At 39.7% G+C, this 20058-nt stretch overlaps 1 protein-coding gene across 1 annotated transcript; it reads right to left on the reverse strand.

Moving 5' to 3' along the window:
* Positions 1 to 687: 687 nt before the first annotated feature.
* On the reverse strand, positions 688 to 7206 carry LOC139737023 (ciliary microtubule inner protein 5-like). Its single transcript, XM_071647702.1, has 3 exons — positions 6909 to 7206; positions 4064 to 4103; positions 688 to 1296 (listed from the first exon to the last, which is right to left on the reverse strand). The coding sequence occupies exons 1-3, from the start codon at positions 7202 to 7204 to the stop codon at positions 1105 to 1107; spliced, it is 528 nt and encodes a 175-aa protein (XP_071503803.1). The 5' UTR covers positions 7205 to 7206; the 3' UTR covers positions 688 to 1104.
* Between the last annotated feature and the right edge of the window lie 12852 nt (positions 7207 to 20058).

Genomic DNA, 20058 nt, shown 5'->3' on the forward strand with positions numbered 1-20058 from the left:
GGTAGCTTTGCAATACGCCCTTTATGGAGCACAATTAACGTCTTACTTTGAGCACAAACAATTTTTATTCTCTGAATTCTCCCCAAAATATACTCTAAACTGCAGATCACTATAGTGGAAACTTAATCTTCTAGGAAACACGGAGTTTGAAAACTTAAGAGGCAGCTAAAATGATTGTCTAACTAGAAAAAATTATTCTAAGAAACACTAACTCGAAGGTCACGTTACAATCAAAATATGCAGTTTTGAAAGAACAGATACTTTTAAATTGTGATATAAATGCAACTACATGTTACAGTTGCATTGGACTGGAGCTAGATGTTTGGACACCCCGTGCGCTAATAGCCTTTTATTTATTCACAATTATCCATATTTATCCATAATTTGCAGAAGAAATAACTTTAATGGATCAAGTCCTGCTTTAAATTCCAACCATTTTTGAGAATGTAAGTTTCTCTCATGCATTCTTTCATTCAACAGAGATTTACATCAATAAATTGTGATGTTCCAAAGATCACCTTACTTCACGAGTATAACGTCTTGCATATCGCACATAAAGCCATTCCCATGAAGGATGAGGTCAAATTCCCTTTCTTTAACATTTGCTATTGATAAATCATATTTAATCATTGATTCAAATGAAAAGAAAATACACTGCTTCCAGTCAACTTCTTCAGCGGTGTTCATTTGTTAATCAACCACAGTCTACACGCCGGCTTTGAAAAATATAGTATTGTATAAATAATATTATCATTTGAGCATGAACTATCAACAATGACTTGTTCGTTAGCCAACAAAAGTTGATGCACATTCGGTGTTAGTTTGTAAACATCATTTCACACCTGACAGTCTGATGTACATGATCAGCCATACAATTCTTTACTTCATTACTTCTTTGTCATCGTGCGACGGCTGATTGTTTCGCGAAACTAATCACCGCCGTATATAGCTACACCACGTTCTTTCATGTCCATTTGTAGCCCAGGCTAAAAGTCAGACTTCGGATACACAATGCGTTTCTCATGGGGTACGCATGAAGTATTGATTGATGCACATTTTATATCTGTATGTAGATCGATCAGTTCGCTGACTCAGACTTTGTTTTCAGTCGTAGCATATTAGCTCCTTGTGATGCTTTTTCCTGTTCGTCGTGCTGAGTCTGTGCTGTAGGTCCACCATTGCTTTCGCTGCTCCCGTCTTTTGCCGATGTCCGAACCTCTGATTGGCCGTGTTAGGGACTGTCTCTGAGTACACCGTGAGGTTTTCAGGAGGTTGCGTGGGTTCTTTCCGGTTTCCCTGCAAGAATGGAACAATTCGACAAACACAAAATTCATTTTGGATGCTCGGCGTGGGTTTGTTCTCTTCAACGCAACTGAAAATGTGAACTCCAACCATTAATACTTCCAACATAATTATATCAGGGCATATGGATTAATAGACCCTAGCCGGATACAATGTCATTGATATTGCAGAAGATTCTCGAATTATAGCTGAGTAGGCGTACGTTTGAAACTTGCCGTCCCCTACTACACATCGGCATCTGAAATGAAAACCTATATTATCTAGGGCAATTGACTGAATGAAATTGACCTGTATAAACTTTATCGATTGAATCGCTATTGTATGTTCGTTCCACAGAGGAGAAAAAGAACGAAAGAATTGGAACTGACATGGGCTGGTATTGATTATCTCTATGAGGACAATGGAGGGACACCTATTGATTTTATGTCATTTTTTTGTATGCCATCAAATTTTGAAATCATGTCGCTGATCAATCATGCAAGGGAAATTACTTCACGTCTACATAACAGGCGACACGACATTTGCTCCTGCGACAAATATTGCTCCGGTCTTATTTTCTCCAAGGACTTATATAGGGTTATGGTTATAGGGTTGTAATTAGGTTTTCGGATTACAGTAGTTTGTGCTATGAGGATTAGGACTACGGTTAGGGTGATGTTTGTTGGTAGAATTTATGATGGGCTTAGCGTGCAGAAATTTCGTGGGAGCACTTGCTGCAGAAGCAAATGTCAGGGAACCACATGGTATCACACAATTTCACACACTTCCTATCTCACTCCTTTTGAAATATAGTATGAAAAATTTACAGCGGAGCAACTCATCATAATCATGATATTGTGTCGGATACTTTTGACAACATTGGATTAACAGTCACACGAGCAATCCATCATAGTGCCGGCATCGAACGTATTATCTAATTATTTTAATTCATGTACATGCACATGAATGATGAAAACAAAGTTACACAGAGATAGGCCAGCACATCACTAGGTGGTAAAACAACGCCCTGAATGGACATCCCACTCCATGTGCTAGCTAAGTCTGGGTTACTAGTAACATGCACATGTACAGTCATCAGTAAGTCAAACCAGGGAGGTTTCAGTAGGCCTATACATAGAAATGGAGGTTGTTGTATCGCATTTTTTTTTATTGACACGTTTATGTACATGACAACATATTGTATAATGCCATCGCCAGTGTCGTATTAATGTACTGTATATTACGTTGTGTTTCTAGAATGTGTATTGTATGTGTGCATTGTTTGTGTGAGTATTTGCTTTGTATCACTGCATGTGGTGCGAGTGTGTGCTCGAGTGAGTTTTGTGTGTGGTGTGTCTGTTGATGGTGTGCGTGTGTAATTGTGTGTGTGTGTATGTGTGTGTGTGCGCATGTGTGTGTGCGCGTGTGTGTGTGTGCGCGTGTGTAAGTGAGTGTGCCGTGTGTGAACTGTAGGCTTGACCGAGTGTCTGGTGTTGTATAAATGGGGTTGCTAAAAACTGCGTGTTTCAGTCTTGTGTGTATTGATTCTGTTTGGTGTGAATAGTGGGCAGAATATACTCCAAAACTTAGCATTTTTCATATTTTTTTTTAACGAATTGTGCATTTGTATCCCAGTCCGGCAGTCCTTTTTGTTCTAAATCTGTTGAAAATGATTTTTTTTTCTTCCCTTTTTGATGGTCTCTCTTTTATAGTATATACATGTATCCCCTGTGCAGGAAAATGCATTGTTTTTACACAGGACTTCGATGTAAAACAGCTTTTAGCTGATCGTTTTTATCCTGTATAAATATGTTTCAATAAATAAATAAATAAATAAATAAGAAAAGGAGAGACAACTCCTGCTCTCCTTTGAAGGATGCGCGGCACCGCCGAGAAGTTTTGCGCTTAACTACAGGAGGAAATCAGTGCTTTGACAAAAGAGAGCGTATTATTATCGGGACTAGCGCTCTCACATCTAGAAATACTTGCCCCTAGTGCATTTCGCTCTCTCTCTTTCAATATGATGGCAACAATGAATTTGTGTACCTTGAATTGGAGCAGCGAATCAAAATGCAGTGTAACACTGACAAGTTTAACAGCAAAGAGTTTAAAAGTACGGTGGAGCACGCTTTAGCGGAGTGCTTTTTTTTTTGAAAGATCAAAATGTCCCAGATTAAAGGATAGAAAACTAACATGCGGAAATGTGCGCATTATAGAAAAATATTAGACTTTTAAGAGGGCCTAATTTTCATTTCATTTCGATTTGCGCATTACGAAGAAACTAGAAGTACATGTTTATAATATTGAATCTTTCCTAAACTACTCTTAATCAATTCGAGTATTTCATTTAAGATTTTACGGGGAAATAAAGCTTGTAATTCAACGAAAGGTGAAATGCGTTCTTCGTCTCCGAGCTTCGCCTTGCAACTAGAGCGGTGCAGAGCATGACTTCAAAGCGTATAGTGGAATGCTAGACATCCCATTGTAACGCTTTGAACCCAAACATGTGTTTGCATGAATTACGAAGAGTTGTCTCTCCTTTTCTTACAACTCCTTGGTCAAACACAGTGCGACAGTACAGTGTTCCAAGTTAGAAATTAAAAATCAATTACCATATCTGAATTTGCATTAGTCGTGACCGTATAGAAGATTGTGACTACTTTATACGAGCATCAACTATTGTTTTGCGTAATTTACACAGCAACGATTTAAGTTCGTTTCCAATTTCAATGATATGATGCTATTTTCTCATCATTTAACTTGAGGCACTTTCAAGACTTACCTTTTGGTCATACTCTTTCAGGAAACCCCAGCCTTCCTCCCTGCAAAAGGAAACAAAGAAACAAAACAACAGAATAAGACTGACTACGTTTATCAAACCACATCGGATCAAATCAGATCTTTGTTTGTTACCATTCATGATAACGATCTCTTGTAAATCTAGGAAAATTATATAGAAGTAGATGAACAATAATCATCCAGACTTCCCATATCTACAGCATCATCCCATGCATTGCAAAATAACTAGTGTGCCATGTTGGGTATAAATGTTAAGGATAGAAATGTTTTGCGGACATGGCTGACGCGAGATTTTCTCAGGCGACAAGGCCATTGACTTTCTGTAGCAAGTTATTGATTTTTCCTTTCAAATACCGATTTCCCACGGTCATTTGAATCTCACAGTGTGTTGTAAACATCTCTTGGGGACCTTAGCATGGATTTCCTTCTTAAGTATAAAACGGAGCTCAGAGTAATTAAAGACATGAGAAAGTTTAGAATCTGGAAGTTTCAAATACGTTCCAGCTATTCCCTCATTGACGTATACACATGAATCAATTATATACTATAGTTAAGCACAGTGCACTCCCGTTATCACGAACATGGTTAAGGAAATGCCGGTTACGATGAAGAAAAAAAATCAGACCGCAACAGTATCCACTCCAATGGCTTTGTTGTTGTTGTTGTTGTTTATTTGTTAGGTTATAACGAAATTTTGATATAACGAAAGAAAACTGCCAGTCCCGAGGACTTTGTTATACTCTCTATAAAAAAAAAAAATCGAGTGAAAATATTCACTCTTAAAAGAGTGAATACAAAAAAGAGTGAATTTAGAGTGGGAGTGAATTTTGAGTGAAAATGCTCATTTTCACTCATTTTGGAGTGACCTCAGGGATCACTCGAAGATTTTGGAGTGATCCCTGACGTCACTCTAAAACGAGTGAAAATGAACATTTTCACTCAAAATTCACTCCAATTTCACTCTAAATTCACTCTTTTTTGTATTCACTCTTTTAAGAGTGAATATTTTCACTCGATTTTTTTTAGAGAGTGACGGGAGTCCACTGTATGTGATCGTACTCGTCATCACTGTTTCATAAAATTATGTGAATTAGGAAAAAACATACACAGACACACTTATTAAATTTTTCTCTATTTAATGTTGATGAAACTAACGTTTATATCGATTTTTTCACTATATTCACTATAAAAAGTCACCTTAAGTGCTAATTGAAAATCGATATCGTAACGATTATCTGAAACCAATCCCTTTTTCTGGAAAAAATAATAAGCTAGGAAAAAAGAAAAAAAAAGCTTTGTATGACCCAATTAGCATGAATTGATTTTGCATATTGCGATTCAGAGAAATTAGATTATCCTTCATTGTGCTGAACACTCACTAGACATTACGGAATTGCGCGCATTTCTAATCTCTTTTCTTTACTGTGATTTTATTGAGCTCTCCCTTTACTAGGGGTTGCATACTTCCTTGGATCACAAACAACAAATGGATAAACTAACTGTTAGTTTGATACACATTGTAGGCTTAAAAGTGGTCTGAGAAACGTATCAAGAGCAATCATTTATCTTTCTTGCTGCCAAGCTCACTTATTGCCATTGTCAATTTGATAACCTTCGCAACTGGTCTCTTTGCAAAATTGAAAATGAGAAGAAGCAAAAAAAAAAAAAAAAAAGAGTGGGGGGGGGGGCAGGATATTTAAGAGCAACATTCTAACACATTAATGGAAACCCTATCACCTAAATGTGATCAACAGGCATTGGAATACTTCAGCAGTACTGACATAAAATCTTTGTACAAATTATTGTATATAATTAAAGTCCAGCCAGCATTGTTAACAGCAGTTTCATGTCGTGGAAATGAAACATCAATGAATTTAGTGACTGACAAGAAATATATTGTTTGAGTGTTTCGAAAAAGTCATCAAACTCATGCATACCATCGGACAAGATCATCGTGTGCAAGCAACAATTATCTGTATGGGACTATGGGATAATGAAGTTCAAATCAAATATGAAAAGAAAGAACACATGGACCGCTCTGACAACACAATGGAGACAGTGCAGCGAATTTTGTGGGTCAGTGATTGAATGGTCTAGTGCATCACAGATTGCGTAATGGCGCCATGTTGAACATTATCACATGCATACAAATATGTCTTGTAGCTAAATTATTATGAGAGATAATGTATGGTGTATATACACCAGTATCCAGATGACAGATAGATTATATTGAGGTGCGATAAGAAAGGTGCCGTCAGGATGTCCCACAGGTCTTTGAAAGAGGTAGAGAATCTCTCTTGAGCCTTTGCAAAAGATTACGAGGAGGAATGAAACTGACCTTTTTCATACTTCCAATTTCCTAAAATGGGCAATACAATAACCAAATCAATTCTTCTCTTTTGTGTGTCTCTGTTTCATTTTTTTTTCTCTTTACATCAGCCTCAGGCTCAGTCTTGTGGACAGTCTAGAAAAATGTTCACTGCATCGTAAGAATTTACCCAATTTACAGGGAATATCTACAATGTAGCCCCAAAACAGTTACTGGGCCTCCAGAGCATGGCATTGTGGTCTGCACCTGGTCTATAATCATTGTGGCTACGTTTTAAAAACAGGTTGAAGGCCCATTTCCTATGAAAAGAGTGTTAAGCACCAAGGACAGTATGTACAGTAAACATATAGTAGAATATACAATGTATTTGTGACTAATTGTGGGATAAGTGTGGTGGGGTTTATTAGTGTGTGTGTGTGTGTGTGTGTGTGTGTGTGGTGTTTTTTTTTTCTTACGATGCTTAATGCATCTTGACAGACTGTTCATGAGGCGTCCTTACCATCTGATTGATCCCTTCTTCTCCCTGCCGACGGATTCCCGCCACGTCTTGTCCTCGATGACGACATTGCACGCCCGGAAGTCCGCCCTGGTGTGTCTTCCACTTCCCGCTGCACCACCAACTCCACCTCCTGCTCCTCCTCCAGCTCCAACACGGGGCTCCGGGAGGCGCTGGCTCTCGGCTCGCTGCTCGGCCGGCACGCACTTCTTGTGGTAGGCGCTAGAGATACGAGTTGAAGCGGGAAGACGGTAGCCAGCCGAAGTGGCCCGGTCAGTGTATTGAATGTGAGAACTCATGGTGATAGTTATTCCAGTAACTTAAGACAAAATATAAGTCCATTTACTTTCCTTCAAGTAATATCTCGAATACCTATATGCACAACCGTGCCATATCTATACCGTACAATATACAGACGTGGATGTTACTAAAGTTCCGTTTATGATGGTAACAACAATGACGCAGCGCAGTTTGTCCTTGACAGTTTCACATCAGTCTCTGTTTGCTGATTGCTCGTAACTTTCATCCACGGACACCAAAAAACTGGAATCACACACGGGATCTTAAGAACTGCCGCTATAAAGAGCAAGGCACGTCACGATGCCACAACATTCGAATGTCACGGAGCTGTAATGTTGTACAATCCTCCACCATGTCTACAGTGCATATCCGATTTCATGTCAAGCTGAGTGGCGTCAAACTTTGAGCCCTCTGATACGTTATCGGTGCGTCCGGTCTTTCCGACGTAAAATGCACTCGTTATATCTGACGATTCATTCGTCTGTCCGAGATTAGAAGGAATCTCAAAGGCAGAAAAACACATACACCGACTATCAGAGACACATACAATCCTTACTGAGTGAATATGAGTAAGAGTCCAGCAAAATTATCCAAAGATCTGGCCTAAAAAGAGCAGAGAAAGCTGGTCATGGGACTACGCCATGTATGGCGATATGGCTTCGCGCAGCGAAAGGCAGTGCCCTGTGCCGAATGGACAAACAAGATTCCATACACGACTAACCACAGAGGATGACACAACAAAAGGAAAAGGAAGAAGAAAAGAAAATCGGGGACCTTTCGGGTGCGAGAGACCTGAATAGATTTTGTTCGGGGTTGACACTGCGTGTCGATAGAGCCCGAGTGTCGCTAGGCGACGATCAACAAAAGATCTGCGGCAGTGCGGGCGCGCTGGCTGGGAAGCCGCTTTCTTCGATTTCTCAAGTGTTATTTGAAGAAGGAGAGAAATGAGTGACCCGTGCGCTGCCTGACTTCGATTAGATACGGACAGTTACGCGGACAGCCAGTGATCTACGACGAACGCGCGTTCTTTTCTCCCGTGCCATCTTAAATTCGAAGACCTTTCCATCAACATTCTCCTTGCAACAGTTATACTGATAAACCACAAATTGTGACGCAACATTGCACATCTATACACAATTTTCCTGTTCTGCCTGTTATATGAAAAAAGACCAGTAATATACTTCTCTTACTCTATGATCTGCCTTTCCTGGCATTATGGTATACAATACAATACCATGTATATTTTGTATATTACAATAAATTATATCATTACATCATGGTAATGTATAACATGACATATTATATTGATGTTATAAAAAAATCTCCGGACGAAACCTTTGTAGGAATGTCTTGGTGCGATTTTTGCCATTTTTAAAATTATTATTCCATTCATATTTTTTCTCTCTTTTTCTTTTTCAGGAGCTTAAGGAGGGGGGGGGGGGGGGAGGGAGAGCCCCCATCATTACCCCGATGTAGTATCAATGGAGGTAATGGTCGTTCCACTCTACAAAATTCAGAGGTCACGTCATTTGTTGTGTTCCATTTAAACGGTCACTTTGAAAGGATGTCCTATTTTCATCATTATTTAATTCTCTTCAATATAGCCTTGTCTCCATCGAATATCTTACGACTTTGTTTATTCATCGTTAACTGGTCGGGTGAACGCATAACGCCTCATTTAGATCACCTACCTCCCTACCTACTTAAACAATGAAAGGAATCTGAGTTATACTGCGTATAACACTTTCCGACCGTGGCACAACATCTCCATTTTATCTCTGTACAGTTTATGTTTGTATGTAGGCCTAGGTATGTATGTATATTGGATATGTATGTATGCATGTATGTCATTTCAGGTGTCGGGGTGTGAGAAAGTGCAATGTATGACATATCAAGAGATGATCAAGGTGCTAAATCTCCTTGCTTGGGCACCAACACTGACTACAAGACTCACTTTGCCTGTATCGTATTTATTGCACACTTTAAATCATCCCCTTTCTTGGAATACAGTAGAGTTTCCTCTTCAGGGATTAATTTCTGTAACTTCAGATGAGTATCACTCCTTAGTAGAACTCCATCTTGACGTGTAGGCATAACCATGCAATCATCTAGGAAACAGAGCCAACTCATTTTCAGACCCCCACGATGCCACGAGTCGCTGTGAGGAATATATCACCTCCCATATAACTGCGTGACAAAGGGAATCATTACAAGGTACTCTCAGAACATTATTGAAGCATTATGACTGTATATTATGAGGTGCCACTATCGACCTTTATCACCAAGGCCTACCGCCAATATCTCTCTCTATATCGCCTGTACCATGTAAATAAAACGTAATGCATGATGAAGGTCCAGCTATTAAAAACGACGCTCTTTCTGTGGATACGGGACTTCACCAGTCCGGTGTATAGAAGAAACAAAGCGCTAAAATGCCACTTTCAGTTCGAGGTACTGTATTTGAAATAGTTTCTCGGGATTTTATTCTTAAACTTCTTTTCTATTAGTCATTTGACTGGTTACCACACTGATATGTATCATCCCTCATGCTTCCAAAGGGATTATTAAACGCCTATACTCTTATGTCTTTTGCTGAGTTTCTTTCCTCTCTCATCATTTCAAGATAATCTGTTCGAAATGTTGCACGTCCTGAATTGACGCATATAACTCACACAACAATTTGTAGATACGTGTTACGAGATTCGGTATCACTCCCCAATAGAGGAGGACACTAATTCCACTGTCTTAGTCCGAAGACAGGACCTGCCAGTACAATCCCCAATCTGCCAATGCCGAGTCCCATAATGCTTAACCACTGCACCTATAACATACTAGGTGTTTCAAAAAACATTTCCCACTTTTGATCATTAATAGTTCAAAAATTATTCATCCAATAAAACTGTCATTAATATGAGTAATAGCTGAATAGTGTACAATTTTGTTGAAGGTAATTGGATGTGAAAGCATAAATCAGTTTCATTAAATCTAAGATTGATTTTGAAGTAAGGTTTCAGATTTTGGTCAAATTTTAACCCTCTGTACAAAAATGAACTTTGCACAGGAACCAATGATGTGTATGTGAGTGTGTGCTCACAATGGCTCTGAACAATGGACATGCCTGAACCACCTGTTGACTAGGTGTCAGTCTCGGGCTCCCAGGCACATGAACGCTTAATCAATAATTCATGTGGATTGCCCTTTGCACTGCTAGTCTGAATTCATGCACCAGGTAAACATGGTAAAGGGTAAAATGCATGCACATGGAAAAAGTAAGCACATGTTTCCATGTGCTTGCAAACACCACATTTCATTCCAGCTGGCTTGCTTCACATATCACTAAATCTGGGATATAAATAAGCATAAATGATCTCAAGTTCTTCATTTTGATACAACTGTCTACTAATAGTCTGACAAATTTTTCGCCTTTTCGATAAAAAGAGATCATTTTTGGTAAAGAGTTCAGCAGCATTTTTCATTGGGGCGATTTGTTTCACAGTAGATTTATTCAAGGTTCCATATGCACAAGTGTATACTCTAATTGATTTTCTTTGCTTCCTGTCACCATGTTTACGACAGAACAGGAGGTATTCATTGTAATTTCGTTTTTCAGAAGTAGGGAGAGCACTGTCGCGACTCAACGACAGTATCGGCAGGCATTTGACTTTACACAGATACTGCCAGAGGCTGAATAAAGACTAGTTGTGATAGTGGAATTTCTCATGAATAAATAATGAACCATTCAAACCCTGGCCATTGTTCAGAACCATTGTCAGGGTGTTAACCACACACCCCCACACACACCCATTGACCCCTGTGCAAAATGAAAGTTTTGTACAGAGGGTTGAAAATAGAGCAAAATCTGGAACCTAACTGTGAAATTAATCATTGATTTCATGAAACTGATTTATGCTTTCATATTTACACTACCTTCAACAAAATTGTATACTATTCAGCTATCACTCATATCAATGACAGTGTTATCTGATATATAGTTTTTTGATTATCAAGAATCAAAAGTGGGAAATGTTTTTTGAAACACCTAGTACAAATGGCTACTCAAGACAAGAACACATGAATTGTATTCATCGCCAAATCACTACACGTAATACACTGTAGAATACTCTTCATTAACATTGACTACAACCATGACAAGGACTACTGACAATTTGACTCGAGCAAAAGAACCACCTCGATATCAACTATAAACTCCCTCACCGTATCTATCGATCACGCGTTTGCCGCAATTTTTTCTCGTCTAAATTTGAATAAAAAAATTGTAACTTCGTTGAAAAAAGAAATACAACTCTATTTTATCACCCTCCTCCACTAATGAAAACAAGTAACAGTTTAAAGAAAATGATGAAGGTCTTCAAAAATTCATATCTACAAATCGAATATTCAAGCATCTAACCCAGATTTGATCTGTACTCTATAAGTAGTGGGAGGATAGGAAACAAACTATTGATTACCCTCAGTGCTTTTCACCTGCTCCGAGGCGCTGAGAGGAGGAGGGTGAAAGGAATCTTTATCCTGTTCCCAATGACAACAGTTTTCTGCTCAGCTCCCTGGAAGCGTCCAGTCTCTTTGAGATGCACAAAGAAACACCTGCAGATACTTCTGACAATTTTTTTAACCTTTTGAATTCCGACATGAGGGATATACCACCATGAATTCTGACGAGTTAAGGGCGAATTCTGTCGCCGAAGTCACGAATGCGACGCTCGGATGAAAATTTGTATCGTCATGTCACACTATCTATCCATCTTTACACTGTCTATCAGAGCGAGGACAATATTATTGGTGTATGGACAGATGGAAGTGGGGAAAGGGAGGATGGAGAAGGGAGGCGAATTCCGGGAAAATAAAACGGGCAGTAACCTTGAATTATGTGTCATTATTAACAAAAAAATACCATCTTCTAGCCAATAAAATTTCCAAATGAAAACGACATTACAATCGATGACAATCTGGAACAAGCGAATGAATTGCATCACTTGCCCATGCATATCAAGTCATTGTGTAATGATAAGCTTAACATCGCTAAAAATTCGCACTTCTATACCGGCACATCGCATAAATATATCACAATGGTTCATCGAAAACCTTGCTGACAGCGAAGAAGATATTACATACATTGATCAGTACAATTTCGTTGATCAGTCTTTGTTTGATATGGTAGAAAGAAGTTGATCCAGACTCGAGAATAATTCGATAAAGAATGATCACTGTAAACACTATTATCATACAGGATATCCCTTCATATAACACTTTATTCTCGACGAATTAAACACACTAAATAGCTATGCTGTAACTTCACCTTTGTCATGTTTGCAACATGCGTGAAATCATTCTTATAATCAACAAGAGCAGTGGTAGTTTCTACCAACAAAGAATTTTACCACCTCCAACATACCCAGTGGCTTGCATTCCCCTTTCAACGCTCCTCATGGTGATTTCCTTGGTAGAGCTTGCCAAAGCCAAATGCCTCGACTTCAAGGGGTTCGATAGACAATCCACATCGCCGACATGAAGCAAAACACGAGATCGGTGTCCAACATCAACCAAATTCCGTTCAAAATAAAAGAGGGAAACAACCTAGCTTTCTTTAACTCCCGTTTGAGATCAATAATCAGGTCTCAAGTGCTTGAGATGTTGCTGGATGACGTCATCATAATAAGTTCTCCTCGCAGCGATGGTGATGTTTCCAACAGCCTCCAAAAAACAGGACGAACGTCCAAATCTGAACGATGGAAGTTAAAAATGCTATTTCACAGCCGTCTCAGGGTGATAGAATAAAGATGCGTCGAAGAAAGAGAACAAATATGAGGTGGTTGACATTATTGTACGAGAAGAAGAAATGTCCACTCTGGCTGATCGAAGCTTGGCTGCCAATTGTTCCTTACATGCCCGATAAGACGTTGGCAAATATAACGCTGCTCTTGATGCCAAAACAAGGCCCCGTGGGCATCGCATATAAGACATGATGTTAATAGTGATGGCGATGGGAGTGGAGGCTTAAAGTGGGAGGCGTGGGGAGCAAAATGCTTCATTAAATGGAACACTAATTTATTGTGGCGGTCGGGAGCGCGGAGGAGGATTTCGTTTTGCAGACACAGTATTATCCGCAATATTGAGACTTTCACGTCGTCCGAGTGCGGTACTTATACTTCTGACTTGATACTTTAACCGTTTGTGTGCCGTGAGTGGCGACTTGCACAGAAAACCTCGTAGCATTCTACAAACTGTTCAAAGTCTGTGGCACAGAAATGACTAAGAAGCCTGAATTATCGCAAGCCAAATTCAGCTCTTCTCCATATTTTTAACTTTGAGTGTCTACTGATTTACATCCATCCACTCATATCAGCAATCTGTCCATTGGGAACCACTGATCTTTTTCCAAACATGTCCATTTCGCTTTACAGTGCCTTTACAAATAAATGAACTTAAGAAAGGCAAATATGCGCGTAACTCAATGCTAAAAAAAAATAATTTCTTCTGTTCTTGAAATTGTTTTTAAGGCTCGATAATTATGTCAACTTGGATACAAAAAACCTCTACATCCACAAACTGGGTAAGAGATTTTGCCTGAAATGAGATCTTGATAGGAATCGTTTTTTTTTTTTTACATTTTTGTGAATATAATGAAGGATTTTCCAGACAAATCTCTCTATTTTTAATTTACAATTGTCGATGGTTCACTTGTTGAATGTTTTTGTCATAACCGCCATATCATTATGCATACATGGGCTTGTGGACATAGAAGCTCCGCGCCGCCTCCCCATGAAACCGCGATATCTCTTGTACCTCGTTGTTATATTAATATGATACAATTTACATTCAGGAGTTATCCTTCTAAAATGACATTCTTGATATATAGTATCAATGTATTTTGTGCTTTTAACTTTTGGCAAGATATGACATGTTTTGCATATTGCTGCCGGATAAAGACCGCGTAAACCAGCGATTCGGACTGTATAGGACTTATTACGTCATTCATAAAAACAGTTTATTGCAATACTTATACATCTTAAAAAGTTGTATTCGGGTGGCTTTTTCTCCTTCTTTTTTAACACCTTCAATTCGTCGATTGATCTCTTTTTAATTGACAAAACGCTGACTTCAGTGTCGGATTACAGCCGTGTCACGGTCCCTTTGTTTGGTAAGATTTAATTCTTAAATAAATTTGTACATCTTCCCTCCCTGCATGTTATATAACCACCGGTGGGCAATAGGCGACATTTCGCACACTGTTTACCCATCAAATACCAATTGGAGGGGATCGATCATTTGGTCGGACAATTTTTTCGGTCGGTAAACAGACATTGATTAACTTACAATGAGATCAAAGACCATTGCCTGTTCGACACAAGCCTTTGCCAATAATCATGGTACAACCAGACGGCTAAAATCTGCCCCGTTGGTAGTCGACCTTGGGTTCAAGTTTTCGGCTTTGTTTCTGACATATCCTATCGATTATCTTTTGTCAGACAGTCATCGGTAAGTCAGAGACAAAAATGAGCGCCATTGCTAAAAGAGCAACAAGGTTTCACTGCCGAATGTCCTTACTATCCCCAATCGGATCATCCTATACGAGAGACAGTAGTCATGGTAGAGAGAGGAAGGTAGAGAAGGGGTGGGGGTTGGGGAGAGAAAGTGTGTGTGTGTGTGGGGGGGATATTTTCAAGCATTGACGCAGATATTGTACCAGCAATCTCGCTACATGATCGATAATTGTTATCTGATTTCTTCATGTGCCGTCTTGCAAAATCATCTCATCAAACATAACAAGATAAACAAACCGTGGGATATTTGAGCTCTTCGCATCAACATACGGGCAAATTACCCATAGCTCTCTCGCAGCTTTTGATCAAAGGATATACACAGCGTGGACACAAACAAAACCATTGGCACCGTCAGACATTGAAATTTGTAGCTGTAGGCAAAATATGTAACACGTGATGACAAGTAAAAGTGTATATACAAAAATGCACGCATATTTTGTAGTCTTACTAGCGTGCTATATAATGAAGTATGCTTGGGAAGACTGCTGCCATTTTGTATAAACTCACACATTATGTGTTGTTACCAATTTGTGTTCTTTATGCACTGATAGAAGAGATTTTTTTTCGGGTATACAGCCACTTTTGTTGTTGTTGTTGTTGATGTTGTTGTTGTTGTTGTTAATTTAAGAGGCGCGTCATTTTTCCCCCTCCGTAATCTAATCATATCATTCGTTCCAGTCCTCACTGCGGGGAACATTTTAGCTATCACACACCGTTCTCATGGCGTCTGGTCAGGCTAGACTACACATAATCATATTCTCGTCGCGTCCCACTACGGACCGCCTCCAAGTTTTGTTACGGCGTATTACAATCTGTCACATTTCGTTGCGTTTATCCCGTGTCATTACGTCGTGTACAATTCAGCACAATGACTGCGGTGCATTTTTTAACAGTTTTAAATCTGACATGGCATGCACGGCAATCACGGCCAGCTACGTTTGTAGCTTGTCACGCCCACGGCGTTGTTACACGTCAGTCCCGTTTTGTCCACGGTGTCGTGACATAACATGACTGCCGTGATCACCGGGAACATGGCGTGAACGTAGCATTAGAGAGCTGCTAAGGAATGTTCCGCCTGCAACTACGTATCATACAGCACACCGACATTCTCATCAGCGGTAACAACATAATGACGTAGGCCTATAATTCCAATGGGTTGGGATCATTGCACTATGTCAAACGATTTCTCGTGATGTAAACATACACGACTCCGCTGCTGCATCCATGCCCGCAAAATGCCATTTGAAACGAGACATTAATGGTTTCCCCCATATGAGAAATGTTTCGGCAGCCCATAAAGGTCTTCCGTCTGTCACTTGGACACCTGTCGATGCATGTCAAAGACTGGTATTAGCGGCTACCATGCTTCAAACGCAGGTAAGTTCGTGAACCTGTGAATAACAACGACTAGAAAATATTGCTCTGCTACATTTTTCTAAACGACAAAAAAAAAGGGGGAACGGTCTCACAAACATAGCAAAGTGCGAGAGAGCAAGGAGTATCATTTTGTTTATCTCGTATTCTGAAATATCAATGCAAGCAACTAAGACCACGTGAAATTTTGCTGCAAAACGTCCGTGGAGGAGATAATCGGGCCAAGTTCAAGGGTTAGAAGGAAGGTCAGGTTCAAGTCGAGGTCATCGCCGTGTTGATGACAGAGTGGATTGTACGTTTTTCCATACAGACGGATAGTATATGGAACAGACTATATAAGACTATAGTAGAACATAAGTAGACGGCCTCCACAAGTCTAGTATATGGCCACCATTTATCATGCTTCAGTGCAAAAGCAATAGCCTTTTCACTTATCTTCATCTCTTCGTCTTCACCATTAAGTCTTACACATGTAGAGATTGGACGTCGGATCTTGACAGATGTTTCAACTGGTGGTTGTATAAAGAATATGAATGGAAAAGATATATTATATTTGACGCTAAATGGACGGGTGATCCCACAGGTTCCTTCTTTAATCCGGATGGCGGAGGTATAATCTAGGAATGAGTAAAATGACTTCCTAGACTTGTAGAGCTTCTCATATAAAGCATTGTCTTCAATCCGTTTACGCAACAGGGACATCACCGGCGATCTAGGGCCTACTTGATGATTTCCTTGCTTAAGCACAAACTGTCTGCTTGATGTTACATACTACATTCTCACATCCCAACGCGAATAGTGTAAAAGTATATAGAAATAAACGAACTTCAAATATTCAGGCCTTTGGATCTTTCGCCAAACTGTAAACATCAAGTTGCCAACCGAGGTGAATCCTTACGATTCCAGGACTGAAACATCTGATGATTCGCTCCTATTGTTGTGGTGTAGGACGCCCTACGAAGACTTCACTTAAACTGGCACAACACGGTAATACATGAAATACGAAGTCGACACAAACATATAAGTTGCATCCTTCCGTGATTTATGTTGACGTTAATTTGGTGTTACTTTCTTAATTTTTTTTTGAACTAGAGAGTGCCTAGAAACATTTTGTTTTTCTAAATAGGCGCTACGTTGTATATTCAATCTTTCATGATGTTATTAGTATTATGACTGAAGTATGGCGATGCATATCACAGAAAAAGGAGTCATTATTAATAGCCATCAAGTCGTTTTTTAAAAGCCATTTTTAGTGTAGAAATGATGCATAATTTGTTGAATTTTTTCTCGAATTGACGTCCTAAACAAAACTGAATCAAATTAATACACACAAATGACAGTTTTTAAATCCTATGTTGTCTACAAGGAAAGAATTTTGACACTCACCAATCAGGTCGTCCCCCCCCCCCCACTTCCCGTGTCTATTCCCGACAGGGATTTAGATGCGCATTACGTCAGGCCACCTGCATCACTATATTCATTAATGTGTTGTTTATATTCACCTTGAATTCAATGGATAATTCATTAACATTGACCTTGCATCCAACAAGGCTGAAGTGCACATGATCTTTGACAGGCGTATTCAGCGTTGTTGGTATGGTATGCCACACTAAACATCAAATGCAAACTTGTTTATAGTGCCAAGACATTACCGAAACTGACGGCATAATCAACCTTTGTTCGAAAGGCATTTTTTTTTTCAGTCACCATTATATCTACAACGTACATGTAGGCCTATAGTTATTTTGATGTTTCGAAACATTATGAATTGATGGTACCTTTTTGTGCAAATATACACTCAGTTGAGATTAAATACATTTTTAGATGAGAAAATTATGTTGCAGAGAACTACTTTCTTATTTTCAACTATGTAATTTGCTTTTATGTCCCTCTGAACCTACGAAAAGGCCACTATGTATATCGATGGCGCATTATTACTTATCATTACCATTATTATTACTGAGGGGAAAAAAGGAAGAATAAGATAAACTGTACTTACGTCTGACCTAAAACAGGGTTGACCGATTCCAGGTATGAATAGTTGGTAGCCGCTTTCCTCGGGAACATTTTCTTTTCTTTCTCTCTTTTTCTCAAACGAAGGTGTGTGGTATAAGGATCTCTAGTCCTCCTCCTCCTCCTCTTCTTTTTTCCTGTAAACAAACGTAGGAGTAGAAAAATCCACTTTTTTCGATTCTTACAATTTTTCTTTTTTCATTTAGAGTCCAAAAATCTTTGTTTCCTGTCCTTGCTGTCCTTGCTCCGACGAGATGCATACATTGGCACGCAGTTAGAAATATCTACGATGTCACATTTTTGTGAGAAGGGAGAAACCCTTCACGCCCTTGGCACACTATTCAACCTCTTGCTCTAACATAGAAGATCGAGATGCAACGAGTTGCTTCTTTTAGGTGATCCCACCATCTTGCTTCTCGACAGCCTCTCATATGATCCAGGTAGCCCTTGTATGTCCACAGAGATGAGAAAACATCGTCTTTTCCTGAGATTAAGTCTAAAAGAAAGCAAATGACTTGCATTCAAACCATCTCGTTCGGTGGCAGACGCTCGCGTAGATGTGCTAACCCACAGCTCTCAGGCGTCGATAAATCGATGTAAACATATCTCCCATTTATAACAAAAATCTGATTATACGCTGATTATACTTGCGACGTTGATATGGAGAAAAGTGCATATCATCGGCATTAATATGGAATTCTGTTACCGCAGCTCGAACAGGCGCTTAGATACAACACCTTAAGCGTTTGTAGAGGAAGATATCACTTTTCATAACTAATGGTACGACAGGCGTCATGGATAGTGTTCTTGGATCGATATGAGACCAGTGTGAAGTGCGAAGGGCGCGTCACTCCTCTTCGTTTGTCCCTGTCATAGATAACCATGTCTCTATGCCGGTACCAGTACGCAATGTCATGACTCCAGGGGCAGTGCCTTGGCGTCCAACTTTATACTGACGTCGACTCAAGCCGATGCGTTCTGGTATGAACACATCTTGTCGCCCTACACCATCACGTCATGGTAGATGAACCTCGCTGTCTGATCTCTCCCTGTGGAGATGCGTGATGTAATTTTTCTGAAGTGGTGCGGTGGAGATGTTCATGTAGATATGAACCATGTTCGATCGCGGAAAGCTATTGAATAAAATGTACATGCGGTGTACAAAACATGTTATTGTCCGAGCACGACAAGTCCTGTCAACAGAAAGCCCAATAATATAATGTACATCCTGCCTAACAATGGACTGCGGTGCTGATTGTCAGTCTTTATTTATTCAAGGTGAAAAACCCTGCAAGTTGAAGCGCTGAACAAAGAGTCAGGATTGCCCCCCCCCCCGTACACACTTACCCCCCCCCCCCTCAAGTGTGCACTTCCAGCCCCATCTCACTCTCCGTCTCCCTCTTTCCCTCAAGAACTTCATGGCATATACCAGCTAGTATTTCTCTTTTCATAACTATAGTGTTCCTCCCCCCCCCTTTTTTTTTGTAAATCTCATTGGCTATTCCCACCTCGCTGATCCTTTCTCTTTTCACATACATCCCCTTAAGCCAATCTCTCCATATGTTTTATCTCTTTCTTTTCTTTCTGCATTAATTTTTTTTTCACTCTCACACCTTTTTCGATCCACATGTATCTCTTTATCTCTCTTCTATTGTTCATTTCCCGTCTTTGCTATCAATCCTTTCTCGTCGCTTCTTGTCCTCTCCTCAGTGGACAGCTAGGGAGGTGTTCCTCTCACCTCCCTGGTATACACCCGCCTCTCTTGAGTCTGTATAGGTCTTTCCCCTCTTTTTCCCTCCGGAAGAATAGAGTAGTATTTTTGAAGTATCAAGTATGTTGTTTGAGGACCAGTCAACATCACGAAAATGATGATGTGTGAGGGGTGAAGAAGATTAACTCTTGCA

This window comes from Diadema antillarum, unplaced genomic scaffold (assembly GCF_040938485.1).
Source record: "Diadema antillarum isolate AM-2024a unplaced genomic scaffold, OU_Dant_1.0 seq00000675_RagTag, whole genome shotgun sequence".
Classification (NCBI taxonomy): domain Eukaryota; kingdom Metazoa; phylum Echinodermata; class Echinoidea; order Diadematoida; family Diadematidae; genus Diadema; species Diadema antillarum.